Source organism: Neopsephotus bourkii, unplaced genomic scaffold (genome assembly GCF_033783945.1).
Source record: "Neopsephotus bourkii isolate Nb327-2 ecotype Australia unplaced genomic scaffold, CSIRO-AGI_Nbou_v1 NB_1765, whole genome shotgun sequence".
Taxonomy (NCBI): Eukaryota; Metazoa; Chordata; class Aves; order Psittaciformes; family Psittacidae; genus Neopsephotus; species Neopsephotus bourkii.
The window spans coordinates 6,828,723-6,843,154 of NW_026902239.1; the positions used below are offsets into that span (position 1 = coordinate 6,828,723).

Consider the following 14,432-nt stretch of genomic DNA (forward strand, 5'->3'; position numbering starts at 1 on the left):
CAGTAGTATCTAAAGGAACGTGTGCCAGAGGACAGGATCTGGCTCGTGACTCCAGTAAAGCTGTGGGAACAACACAATCCCCATTTCTACTTCCACTACAATGAAATCCTACTGCGTTAGTGATGATTTGATCTCCAGAAGTAAGGAAATGGAATAGTAAAATTCATAACTAAGTATTTAAACTTTGAGATGCTTTCTACTTTTCAGGGCAGGTCTTACAGCACCTCAGAATACCATGCCGCTCCTTCTGTTTGGTGAGTAACAAGTGGCACAATTTGTATAAGAGAATTGAGAGGCACTGTGTCAGAGTATACATAAAACTCAGTAAACTCAGAAAGGAGCATGTAATACTGAATATGAGAAAAGATACTAAGGGGATTTCTGGACTTCCATGGTACAAAATAAGGTATTTGGACGCTGTTCACTGGGAGCATAAGGCAGCTTTTCATATTACCTGGTAGCAAAACCTGTAATTTACCTTTTGCAAATCAACAGAAAGACAATTTTGTAGCCTTTGCCTTATTCAGTAGTAAACTTGGGTAAAGAAGAGTTCCTTTGAGAACCCAGTCTTCCCTATGTGGTGGCAATGGCGTTACTAATACAGTTTTTAAATCATCTTAACTGCTTAAAAGGCAGAATCTCGTATGTAGGTGCATACGGGGTAAATAAAAACATAATTTCCATCAATGAGCAATTATGTTTACCCTGTGTACTTATAAAAGTATGAGAAATCTAATACACTTCCTTTTAAGTGGAGCATTTGCATACAGGACAGTCAGTGAAGTTACTCTCTTCAGTTCACCCATGTTTCCTTTGTCTTTTGCTCTTTATTCTCCCTTTCACACCCAAAAGGATATAAGGTAGCAGCAGACTCACTGCTTAAGCAAACCAGTGCAAATGCAGAAAATTTGAAAGTGATCTTGTTTTCCTTCCAGGCTGACCCTTGCTTTAAGAAATCATGCTGGAAGTCTCCTGCAAGAGCCATGGGAGCAACCTACCAGGCTGATTTGTAATGCCCAGGGCTGCAAGAACAGCATTTTACCCAGGCTCCTTCCCTTATTATGCACATACATACAAAGAGGATTCCAGATGGAGTTGGCAATTTGTTGGTTTGCCATCTGAACCAATCTCTCTGATATTATTTATAGAAGGTCTGCTTTCAAATGGGCTAGCTGATATTCTCATCCATCTCGCTGCAGCCCTTGACTCCAGCGACTGCCAGTGACTGTCACAGCCATGACACTTGGCAGGCCAGGTCCTCGGTTGGTATAAATCAGCACTGTTCTTGCTCACTGCTGCTAAGGGTTTCACTTGACATTTTCACTACTGCTTGATTCATGCCCCAGACAATCTGTCTTACATTCATGGATTTACTTGCATGTTTAGCAAAACCCTTAAATGCTTATTCTTGAATAATAGCTTGCTTGTAATTAAATATTTCAACTGAAGTGTCCTTTTAGAGAGCTTCCAACACTGAAGTGCTAAATGGTATATTATAATTGAAATTATTGTTTTTAGTGAGTATAAACATTATTAAAATTTCCAGTTCAGTTACTGTATGTTGGACATTTTTCTGAGATTTCATCACTATCAGAAAAGTATAATTTCTATTATACAGAAATAAATTTGTAGGCAAAAGCAACATGTATTCTTACTTACATTATGTTGCAAACTGACAGACAATAGTTAAGTATCATTATTTCCCCTTTATTAAAAATAAGAAGTTATTGTCCATTATAGTTTATTTTAAAAGAGTTATTAATTTCTATTCAAGTTTTTGTTCTAACTGTATGCTGGAGATGCACGAAACAAAACCGACTGCACTATGAAAATGTGGCCCAACAAGAAAGAGTATTCAGCATTCTTTGGTCTGTACTACTGTTCGGTTTTTTGAACCAAGCAGCAGCACAATTTGGAATATTAAATGTAATTTTCAGCTGTAATCTGCCACTGCAGCTGGTGGCCCACAAGAATGCCCAGGGATATTTGAAAGCTATTACAGCAGAACTCATATTCTAAATCACTGTAAAGCTTCCTTTTCCCTGGACTATCATATGGAGTGTTGTGGATATATTCTTGGGCCACCCCTCCCTAAAAACGCAAGGAAATAACCTGTGGTGGGTGGAATTTAAACCAGTATCTGTATTACCTAAGAAATACAGGGCTCAATTCTGTATCTAACTTAAGCTTCTTGTCTCCTCAAACATTTGCCAATTCGTTTAATTGAAGGAGCATCAGTGCACTCAGTAAAGAAATCAAGAAAATAGTACTGGACAATACAGAATGGAATCTGCTCTTTTATTCATATGGTTCTTTGAATTAACTATCTTCCAGAAACAATAAAATGTCTGGCTAATGTCATGGTTAAACATCTCCACATAAGCAAGCTTCAGTGCACTGCCTCTCCACGTGGACTGCCTGACCTTGTAGCAGTTCTAAAGTGTACTAAAAGGTTACTTGGCCATAAATTTTAAAACAGTCACCAAAAGCAAGGAAACAAATGAAGGAAATAAGTCCGTGTATCAATGTGCAGTAAAGTAAATATTTAAGGAAGGTGCCTCTCTTTGACAGGAGATTTTTTTTTCTTTCCTTTACAGTGCTATACATGTAATAGCAGCAATACCACATGCTACTGATCATCATCTCTTACTATGTTTTATTTCCACCCAGAAAGAATTGCATACCCATAGTATAACTAGGAGTGCCTTTTTCACAGCCCCTTCAACCAGCAGCCTCTGTTCATCTGACAAGTGTGCTGACTAGTTGCAGCAGTGGTGACCTTTGCATTGGGCTCACTGAGATCACAGGCTCAGTTCTCATAATCTTCAAAGAAACCTTCACCTGTAAACAAAACTATTTCAATACTAACTCTCATCTTTGCTCAATGAAAAAAAATCCCATAACAAAGTTATCGATTGCAGTACTAACATGACTAAACAATGAAGAACCTGCTCTGGTATAATTAAATAATTATTTAGCCTAAAAATCCACAAATAGCTCATACAATGCCCTTCACAGAAGAAATGAGGTGTAATCTTGCATTACTTGTTTCATTTTTTTCTGTGGCTCTTAACATTCCCAGACTGGCATAAATTATAACTTCTTTGTCAATAAATCAATTTCTGGTATTCTCAAGTGAATTACGGTTTTGCGTATCAGAAGAGGATGGGGAAGCATACAAATATGAAGGTAATCTTGTGAAATATAAGCATGATAAATGGTGCAGGACCTTGGAAGTCAGCCAACCAACAAGAAGTACAGCACTTTATCCTGTGGGGCAGAAGCCACATGAGGCAATACAACTGAGAGGGATGGCAAAAGGGAGATACATAGTCCATATACCTCTCAGAGATTCATCCTTCCAACGATTCTTGCTTCAATTTACAAAAGTGTTGGACTACAATCAGCCAGATTCTCCCTGTTCTCTCCATCTGACCAAGTGTAGGTAGAGGCATCATTTCACTGTCCTGAGAATGCTGAACTTAGTGGGAAGGCTGGCCCATCTGGTGTCTACATGATTTAGTGTTTGATCCACAAGTATCAGTGTATCAATCTGCACAAAACAGAGCTTATTACTTTAGACAAAGTAAAATCCCTTTCATTGCACCAAGGGAGTAGTGAAGTTTTACATTATCTCAATATAAATATTACTAACAGAGCCTGTTGAGAAAGACACCATAATCAACCTATTCTGGTCAGTGTCTCTTCCCTTGCCCAACTAATCCTTCTCACATGCAAGGAAAGCTTCAGCTCCTTGTCACCCCAGCATCCTCTGAGGCAGCAGGAAGCCAGCATCACCACATGTGCACATGTTCACAAGGTACTGAGGCTGCTCAGCACTCTCCAAGACTGACCCTGTTCATATCTGAAGCAACAGATACTCTTTACTAGATCCAGTCATACAGTGGAAGAAGTTATTGTGGCTAGGTGATGGTCACCATCATGTGTCCTTGTATGATCTCGTACTTCTTACTAGAACTCACTATGAAATATGGCAGCTTGTAGCAACACACCAAAAAGCACAGGCAGGGTTACCAAAAATGTGGCCAGTTTCCATCTTGGTATCAAGGAAGGCACACAGTGGGTAAAGAGGAACGTGATCATAATGAAGGTGAAAGCAAAACACAAGAGTTATCTTACGCCCCCTCTGCCAGTCAATTTAAGCAGATCCAATATATATATATAATTCTCTCTCTCCCAATGTGTTTGGGACCTAATACAGTTACAGAGGTGCTGACAGTAAAATAATAGTGATATGGTTTAGAGCGAGGTGTCCCTGCCCATGGCAGGGGTGTTGGAACTTGGTGATCTTAAGGTCCTTTCCAACCCTAACTATTCTATGATTCTATGAATAGACGATGGTACACTTGACCTCTATATGGAAGATACATGCAATTTCAACAATATAGGAGGAATCTTCTTCAAAACATTTTATCACCCTATAGCTGAAAAGATCCTTATTTTTTCCACCTACTTCAAGCGATGGTCTAGCAAATACACTGACAGTAAGATGGCCATTTAGCTATTTACTGTTGAATACTTCAGATAATGGACAGTCTAGATAAATCTGACAGGAACAAACTGCCCCAAAAACCATCCAGGAGGGAAGTTTTAAGAGGATCTTAGCCATCATGACAGATATTTTCTGTAGCCAGTTCCCAGTGGTACCAGGGGAACACAGAAAACAACCAAGATACTGCACTAACAGCAGGCTGCCCTGAGGGACTTGGGCAGTTCTCATCTTGCTACAGAGTCACAAATGACTGGGGGCTGGTTCTTTGCTGACACATTTCTTGAAAGCTGATCATTAAGTTAATTAAGTCCCAACTCTGTCAACATGGAGTCAATTCTAGCAACCTCATCTCCATTTCAAAGTTTCTCACTGGTGTCTTCTGAAGATTTTTATTACTTTTTTTTCATTTTTTCATCTCTTAGCGTGATCAAGAAGTGTTGGTAACCATCCCACCATGAAACTCATCATAGCCACCTATACCAATGAGCTAGTCCTGGTCTTCTGTCTGCTACAGCTGAAATGAAATCTCTTCCTAACTTTTCATGGGTAATTCTTCAAGTCGTTTAATACAAACAGGTTTGGTTAAGGGCTTTGCTCAAGTTTCTCAGTGTTCAGTAGTTATGGATCACTGTGGTCCAAAGTACTCACACACGCCTTCATCTCAGACATAACTGCAAGTTATAAAGATTAGACTTTTAACCGAATTTACAATTTTCATTGTTTCAGAACACTTACAAATTAGTCTGGGTATTTTTCTGATTATGAACCAAAGAACTCTCTGTCTTTGCTTATGTTTCCTTTCAGTGAAAAAGCAGTTCTGCCATATCTCTAAAGAAATTCTATCATAAACACTGCTACTTTTTTCCCCACCAGTAACATAACTTAATAGCAAGGCCACTACATTTGACTTGGTTTATGTCCAGAATTTCAGGTTGCAATAAATTTTACATAGAACATCATGCCAGGAAGGAGGAAGGGAGCCTAACATCTGAAATCTAATAGTTTATACAGCAAGACAGTCTGCTGCATACTCAACAAATAGGAAAACATAGCTTAGTTGTAAAAACAATACAATTCTGCTCTTCAAAATTAAAAAAAAACACCATGAAACAACAAATAAACAAAACACCAAAACACAACAAAACAAAAACTGAACAAGCAAAAACCAAAACAAACCAACAAACCCCACCACAAACCCAAAAATATAGAGGCAATTTCATTTCAAGGAGAATTGCCTAAGGATGCACCTAACATAATTTTAAAACCTCCCCAATTTCACAGTTGCTATTCCTTTTATTCCCTTAAAGATTACTATATTCTTTTATGGGGCCACAAATAGGCATTCACTGCTGAAGGCTCTTTAAAAGTCTCTTTCCTCTTCTTCCTCCACCTCTGCCTGTGTATATCTTGTGTATATGAGTAGAACCTATGTGTAAGAGTGAAGAAACAACATCACACACAGAGACTGGCAAGACACAACCAAAGTATAAGCACTGAAGAATGGAGTGTATTTAGGACTCACCAAGCTTATCTGATGAGTGTGTTTTCACATTCTGGGAAGAAGGGAAAACGATAATGTCTTTCTTTATATTGCCACAGCAGGTATTACTCTGATCAACTAAGAGTTAAAAGCTCAAGGAAAAGGACATACAACCTGCAGGACAGGGAGCTACCAGTACTGGAAATTAGTTTGACAGCCTGGCAAATGTACAAGGGCTGTTCAAAACCAGGGATTGACTTACTATTTGTGTAGGAAAACCTGTCCTTTCTCTCCTGACAAAGCCAGACAATGCATCTTTTGTACTATTGCCACATAAATGCAAAATAATTCATAACTTACAATGAACTGCAAATTTGACCAAGCCATTGATTTGCAAATGTAACTTTAAGGACTTTGAAAAATCAGTATAAGAACTAAATAAAATAACTGCATGTCATTCACTGAACTTTCTTTTATCCTCAGCAACCAAGTCCTAGTTTAATGCAGTTGGGCAATTTTTGGTCAGGTCCAAAAAAGGCCTGAATGTCGCTGGCCTGGCTGTGTGTTGGAGCTCTTCTGCTTCCTGTGCACAGGGTGCATAGCCCCAGGCTCTGTTCTTTTACTTATTTCCATAACTATTTGAATGTGTTATATTCAATATGGTGCACCATAAGCACTCACATTATTATTCTCTGCCCTCTCAAGTTGTGAATCTCATCTTTCAGAACACAGATAAATTTCGCATTCTATTTTGATGTGATCAGACTTATTTCATGTCAATAACTGCCTGACATGGGAATTCTGTATGTATCCAATATTCAACAGCCTTTTTTAACAATTTCTGGCCAGTACAACAAAGACTTTAATCTCCAGTTTCCTATTAGGCAGCAAATGGGCTAACACATGTGCACCTAAAATGAAGTGTACAATGTTTATTTTGTAAAATGCTTTATTTTATGCCACATTAAAACGTGTCATCCTATGAAGTTAAAATAAACAACTTTAGACCAAGCTTTCAATGATCACCAGCAAGCTTTCAATGACATAATTTCAAAAAGCAGCTAACGATCATTTGAGATCATTTCCAAAATGAAAAAGTACTTATTTAGCATTAACACAAGCAAATCAATACCAGCTTTAGCTCCAGGGTTATCATACAGGGAATTGCTTCATGAAGAATTGTTTGTTTGACTATACACTAGCCATTTTTTGGAATATACACTCTTTCAAAAGCTCCTCCTTATTCATAGCAAGCCAAATTTTGAACCGCCCACTGGAATTTAACATTTTTGAATGAGAAGAAATACAGTTGGGATTTTTTATTGTGTTGTTTGTTTGGTTTGGGTTTTTTTTTTTTTTTAATCAACCAACCAAACAAAACCCCAGATGTTTATCTTAGGACTTCTTATTTTGGAAAAAAAAAAAAGAAAAGAAAAGAAAAAAAAGGAAGATCTTCATAACTTCAATAAAATTTCAAAATTCATGTAACCTCAAAAACTATTTCCATTTACAAGCATAACTTCAATCAAATTTATAAGAACCTGAGGGATCTCTTGCACAAGATCAGGATAATAATATCAATATGGCTTCATCTAATGTACCTAAAATCAAAGAAAAAGTCATCAAGCCACTAGTTATTTAAGAAGAGTTGTCTGGTAAAGGACTCTGCACAGGATGCATAGATGAATAGACATAAAGGCATCATTTGGAGATGCTGAATCAGGTGTCTGCATCACTGTAGAGAAGCTACATGACCGTACACTGAGACAACTGAAAGAATAGGCTGTGAAGGTCCTAGATGTCTAAATCATAACAACTTCACTTGTGTCTCTGTTCCACAAACAGTGGTGAGGACAGATCCTTGCTTCCTTCCCTTCTCTGCAGAATACCCTAGCTCTTTGCTCCCCAGAGTACATTCTAAGAATTGATTTCTATCAAGCGTGGTGGAAAAACTCTTGATTTAGATAGTACTCAGTAAACATTCTATTTTTTGGCGTGGTTAATAAGATTCTTCACCAAATATGTATTTACGCATTGCCAGATGTTAGCAGAAATACTAAAAGTTTACATGGATTCGAGAGGTGACTGGAAAAATTTTGGAAGAAAAAATTATTAAAGACTTATAATTATCAAGGATGCCACCCCACTTCACAAAGTCTAGAAGCCTTAACTGCTGCAGCACCTGGGCTGTGTTTTGAGAAAACACCTTCTTACGCCTGCCCTTTCATAATGGTTTTATAAAGCACTCTGCGCCTACGATGCTGAAGAGAGGGATCTTAAACCTGGTCCAGAACCATTCTCTTACAGTCTTACCACAACCATAACTTGTCTAAATGTTTTGCAAGGTTATACCTGTATCTGAAGAGAACAAAGAGGGATGTAAAATACATACTGTGTGTGGATACAAGACACAAGCAAGTGGCCATTCAAACCTGATAACTTAGCTTCCATTTGTCAGTACTTTGGTGCATTTCAGTCATAGGCATCTCTTAATTTCTATATTTCTTTCTTTTTTTTTCCTATTTTTTTTTCTTTAAATGAAGGTTAGGTAATAAGCTGAGGCTGAATTCAATCCAGACTTGATGTAAAATAGATCTAAATTCAAATTTTAATAAGCACACCATGAAAGCAGTGAGCTTTTACTTCATTCAACACAAATACATACTATGTAACAGTAACAGATAGTATCATCCACTACACCTTTTGAAACCATGCTATACATGAAATGGAAACATTTTCTTACTGAGTAAGCAATGAAATCTTAGCAATTCAGTAACTGGCATTTGTCAGCTGTGTTTAACTTGAAGAACCTCAGATGAAACAAAACTTACAGGAAGACCATAATGAAGTTTGGACTTTTTCATCTTCACTGTCACCAAAGCAAGTCAGGTTGCCTGGCAAGCTGTTGTTTGCTGCAAATGCTTGCCTTCATTTAATGTACTTTTTGTTTCTCATATACAATAATCACATGATCGTGATTTGCACCTGCATGTTTGCTAACCAGGATCATTTAGTGGTGATAAAATGCCTACATTAATTTCCCAACACAATTAGTTTAAAGGCCATCATGATAACATGACAGGAAGATAAAAATGGATGTGAAAGTCATTCCCTTCCTCCTGTTCTGTGTGCCCAGCTTCAGACTACCTGTCTGACTGGGGCACAGCTACGCTGGTTATACAGCAGCGTTTCCTCCCACTGCCCAGAGGGAGAACCAGGTGAGTCAGAAGAGATGGAGGGGGGCCATGGGACTAGCTGAAAGGAGAGCCCTTTCTTTTCTCTCACTTTCCTCCAGACTGGGCTGGACTGCCAGAAAAGACAACCATAACCACTGTGCTCGTCAAATACTTCCTCTATCTCTCAGTCTTTAAGGTGTCTCAGTCTATTTTACTCCCCAAGGAACACTGGTAAAACAGTGCCACACCTACTTTTTCTCATCTCAAACACTGCTCTCTTACCTCGTCCATAGCCAAACCTTACTTCAGATTCCCACTGCCCTTCAAGTATCCTTTTTGTCCCCTCCTCCACTCTCAGGGGTTTGTGCCACACCTTTCAATTGCTACATGCCAAAAGCTCACCTCTTCCAAAACCTTTTGTGACTTTGCATGCAGTGACATCTTCTGAATGATTTTTTTCGACTACAAGCAGTTCTAGGTCATGCTACGCTAAACATTACATTCAGTGTATAATCCATGCACTCACAGGAGCTCATATGAAGAAAGCTGGTGCATGACAGGTAATGCCAGGAAAGTTGAACAGCAATGCAGCGAGGGGACCGAGAGAAGCAGGATGCAGAAGAATCTATTGCTTTTTTTGTATCTTGTATTCTGTGTTAAAAGAGCAAGCTTAAAATCAATTGATATTTGTTGTGTTCACCTGTTTTGTATATTAGAGCTGAGATGCACTACTTACTTTTCTATTCTGGCTATGTGATTAAGAAGTTCTGAAATGTAAAAAATTCCTAGCCATTTTCCCCATGCAATACTTGCAACATTTACCCCCATACCATGACCTGTGAAGGAAAGATATTTTAAAACAGCCAACTCATTTCCTTGAGATTTTCTTCTAGATTTCTTGCACTACTGGTGTACACGTTTACTTTTTAAACTCTCATTTTATTTATGCCTAGGCAGATTTTCCTGAGCATCAAGAGTGAAATACAAACCAGATCAGAAAACTGGATTTTCTAGCCTACAGCTAATGAATTACATGAATTTAGCTAAAACTCATTTCAGACACAATGTGACAGAAATTTGGCTGTATCTTCTAGAAGAAAGGTTGAAAATATTTCACTGAGCAAAAAGTCAACAGTAAATATTTTATTGTGTAACCAAACTTAGGACAAACATCATTTTCAGCTCATAATTTAAGCGTAACAACATTCCAGCCAAATTAGCTAGCTTGATTCAGTGTACCAAAGGATACTGAATGGGAACTGCTTCCTCTAATTTAACTTGTATTTACCCGACTAAAAGCAAAACCAGAGATAGATACTTGCTAGTCACTCCAGGCACTACCAGATGAATACACAGAGATAAAGTGTAACTATTACCTCACTCATCTGAAAACTGCACATCCAACCAACACCCAAATGGAAAATGTACTGATGGTTTCCTTCACTATCCCTCAACATTGCCACCAACAAAATATCCATTCTATCTGTTCCTAATGACCATTAACATCAGCATGTGCACCCCAGCATCAAACCGTTCTTTTACTCTGAATTGCACTTGTGAAAATCGCACTTGCATTTCGTCCTTTTTCACCTCTTACTCTACATCACACTTACCAAAAAAGGAAGATTAAAATGCTCACTTTGGCTACATTTGCACAGAGGAATGGGCTGCCAAGAATGCTCAGAAACAAAATCAGACATGATGACTTATCTCTATTACAGAGAAACCTTAATCTGCTTAGTGGAAATGCTGCCCGATTTGTCTCCACCTATCCCCACCCTTTCCCTAAAAAGCAGGCGGTTAATTTTCCAAGAGGAAACCCCAAACCCCAGGAACGCCGCCCGCTCCTATCCCCGCAGCTCTCCCCTCCCCGCGGCGGCAGCTGACCGCAGCCGCTGCTGCCCACTTACTGATTTTTTCCTCCCCTCTGGAGAAAGGGAAGCAGCAGAGCTGGCCCATGGCATTTACTGCTCTCCTCTTCCTCGTCCCCTCTGCCTGCACCGCAAGCTAGAGCTGCAGATCAGGCTGTAGTCCTGCTCGAGGAGAAGGGGGGGACCCTGAGCGAGCGGTAGGGCCGGCCCCGCCCCGCTCCGCCCCTCGGCTCCGCTCCGCTTCGGCACCGGCACTGGAAGCCCCAGCCCCGGACCCTGTGGGGGACAGGGCACCACTCACACCCCGCGCCCTCCTTCTTGCCACGCACTGTGTCTTAAAAGACAGCTGCCGGGTCTTCCCTTGCTCGCCCTTTTGCTACAGGAAGGATGGGCACGCAAGAAAATCGGCACCCTGTGGCCACATTAAATAAGGCAACGGCCGGTTAAAAGCGACAGTGTGGCCGGGTGCCGCCTGACACCACAGTTCCCCGCCCCTCCCCAAAACCGTGCTGAGAAAGGAGATAAAATGTGGTTAAGTATACATTAAGCATTTATGTATTAAAGTATTTATACTTAATAAAGGGGCTCTCCTTTCCCCCAGAAACAAAACTGAGATTAAGACTATAAGCAAGGAAAAAGCTGGTGGAAGAAAGATGGGGAGAGCATTATTAGCAGGGGCTGTTGTGATAGGACAAAGGGTAATGATTTTAAACTAAAAGAGGGGAGATTCAGACTGGATGTGAGGAAGAAATTCTTCACAATGAGGGTGGTGAAACACTGGAACAGACTGGCCAGAGAGGTGGGGCATGTGCCGTCCCTGGAGACATTCCAGGCCAGGCTGGATGTGGTTCTGGGCAACCTGAACTAGATAATGTCCCTGTGCACTGCCAGGAGGTCTGAACTGAATGAGCTTTGAAGGTCTCTTCCAACCCAACTATTGTATGATTCTATGGAGCAGTGGGAGGAGCAGCAGCCCTAGCAGGAGATGTTGAGAAACAAACTGTGATTATTGCTCCTGGATCAGTGGGGATTCCATACCCACTACAGCAGAGACAGAGCTGGTCACCTTCAATCCCGGTTAAAAGCCTTCCCTCCCAGCAGGGGTGTGTTACAGGTATGGGGGGTGAAGGTCCCCCTGGGGGTGTAATGGTCTTTGGCTTCTCTCAGGTAATACAAAACTAATGGAATGCAACATCAGTAAGGAGTAAATTAGTGATTAAAGAGGAAAAATAATCAAGGAGTCCCAACATTACCCAACACAGTCATTAATTACTCAAAAGTAAATAAGTAATAAAACACCTAAGAATGGAAGCTTGGTATACACAGGGACACAGGACAGCAAATGAGCACAGCCCGAATGGCTTGGCCAACTGGGTCTATTCATTCAGAGTGTGTAAATAAAGCCAAATGTAAACACATGCATTTTGTTTAAGTATTCTTGCATTCACCAGAACCAAAACCACCGGCTTCCTACCTATTGTGTGTTCTGGGTTCACTGAATTTCTAAAGGAATTAGACAAACACTACTGGGGTGTTCACAGGCTGTTGGCTATAGAAGCATCCTTGCAGGGTAAGCCAATTGTGAACATCCCATCTTTTGCTGCAAATAGCTGTCATCACCAACTGTTCTGTTAGACAACAAAGAAAGCACATGAGGTATGTTGCTGAGAAGTAGCTCTTTGGTGTCCTGTGAACTTCTATGGAAGACTGATGCACGGTAAGCCGTTGAGAACAACAACAGCCACTGGATGCCCTGTGGCTCTTGAAAGCTGAGCTCATACTGCAATTTTTCCATCATTGTGGGAATTAATAGAATCTGTCTCTTCTACCTGGATGTGTATTTCTGCTAACATGTAGATATTTAATATTTTGAGACTTCTACATCTGTTTAATTTACCAGAAACTTGCCAACAATTCTTAATGTTATTGCTGTAATGGGCAGACAACACACACACATACACATCATTAGGCTACTAACAAACACATGCACATATGCCTAGAAATTGTGGGATTACAGTATAGAAAGCCTGCACACAATTTCCTGCCCAGGAGATCCAGGAAAACCATGGTGTTTCACTGAAAGACCATCTGCATGCACTGGAAAAGCAGCCTTTCATGCCTGCAGTCACTTTGCCTTTGAAAGTATTTTTTTGTGTGTGTTCAGAATGTTAAAAAAAAAAAAAAAGAGAAGAAACCAAATCTAGACATACTTTCCATTAAAAGACGTACTCTTGCACACCTCCTCTGATAATATCTGCAGGTCACTGATACATTTTGAGTATTGATACATTTTGGGTATTGAATGTAACAGAGGGCCTGTGACAGCAATGGTTCTTGACATTTAACATTAATATGAAGAATGGATAAAGCATGTACTTGTTGTCCTTATCACACTGATAAAATAAACAATCAGATTTAGATGGCTTCTTTTTATATTCTTGTTTGTATACTAAAGACTAATATTTACAGTTGAATAAAGAATCCATTTATCACAAAATGAGGGTATGAACTGTGCTACCATTAACCTGCATTTTTATAGTGCTTTAGTTTGTATGACAACAATAATTTCACCAGTAGCAGAAATTCCCCACAAAAATGTCTAGTGCTTCATATTCAAACTACTATTTGATTCACAAAATTATATGTTTGTTTTCCTACATGTAAAAATCTCAGACTGGAGAATCCTATGAATATTTCAGATTTCTTACAGAGACAAGTCAGCTTACCTAGGAAGAACAAGTGTAATATATTTAATATATTTGTAGGGCATGGATCTCTATGAAAACAGAACTGTCTTTAGTTTAAGTATTACTCCAATACTAACATGCATTAAAATAAGACTAAGAGGTTTTAATTTTTTTTATTCTTTTCCATCACTACTTTGTTATTAACCATACTTAAATAATCTACTGTTTTAAGAAAATATCTTCCAGTAGCAGAAACAAAAAATCAGGATGGTATGCAAGTTTTTAAAATAACTATAACAGTTATTAAATTCTATATTCATAGAAACTCATTTCAGCTGTGCCATTGCCTCATTCGAGAAGATGCTGCTAGCCTAACTAAGAGCAAAAAGGAAAGAACATGACCCATATTCTACAACATCAGTGAATTAAACATGAATACTACAGGGCATATGTGGAGCCAGTCATCAAAGCACAGAGAGACTATTTCTAAGAATGAGCACTATCTTCCATTCTGCTCAGGATCAAAACGAGAACATAGGCAACATTTTAGGAAAGAAAAAAAATATTCTCCACCAGCAAAACAACAACAACAACAACAAAAAAAAAAAAACCAACAAAAACCAACCAGAAACAAACAAACCAACCAAAAAAATTAGAAATATTCAAGTAATATACCCAATAATATTTTTTGGGTTTATGTACGCA

At 39.2% G+C, this 14,432-nt stretch overlaps 1 protein-coding gene across 4 annotated transcripts in view; it reads right to left on the reverse strand.

The window, feature by feature from the left end:
- The window catches only part of AKAP7 (A-kinase anchoring protein 7), an 86,289-nt gene that overhangs the window by 12,995 nt on the left and 58,862 nt on the right, over window positions 1-14,432 (reverse strand). The window contains exon 8 of one of the 4 annotated variants that reach the window (XM_061378386.1): window positions 6,036-6,066. The exons of the other annotated variants lie outside the window; for them this stretch is intronic. Within the exon in view, the coding sequence (XP_061234370.1) occupies window positions 6,041-6,066 (26 nt within the window). The 3' untranslated portion in view covers window positions 6,036-6,040. The remainder of the gene's footprint in view (window positions 1-6,035; window positions 6,067-14,432) is intronic. 4 annotated transcript variants of the gene reach the window in all.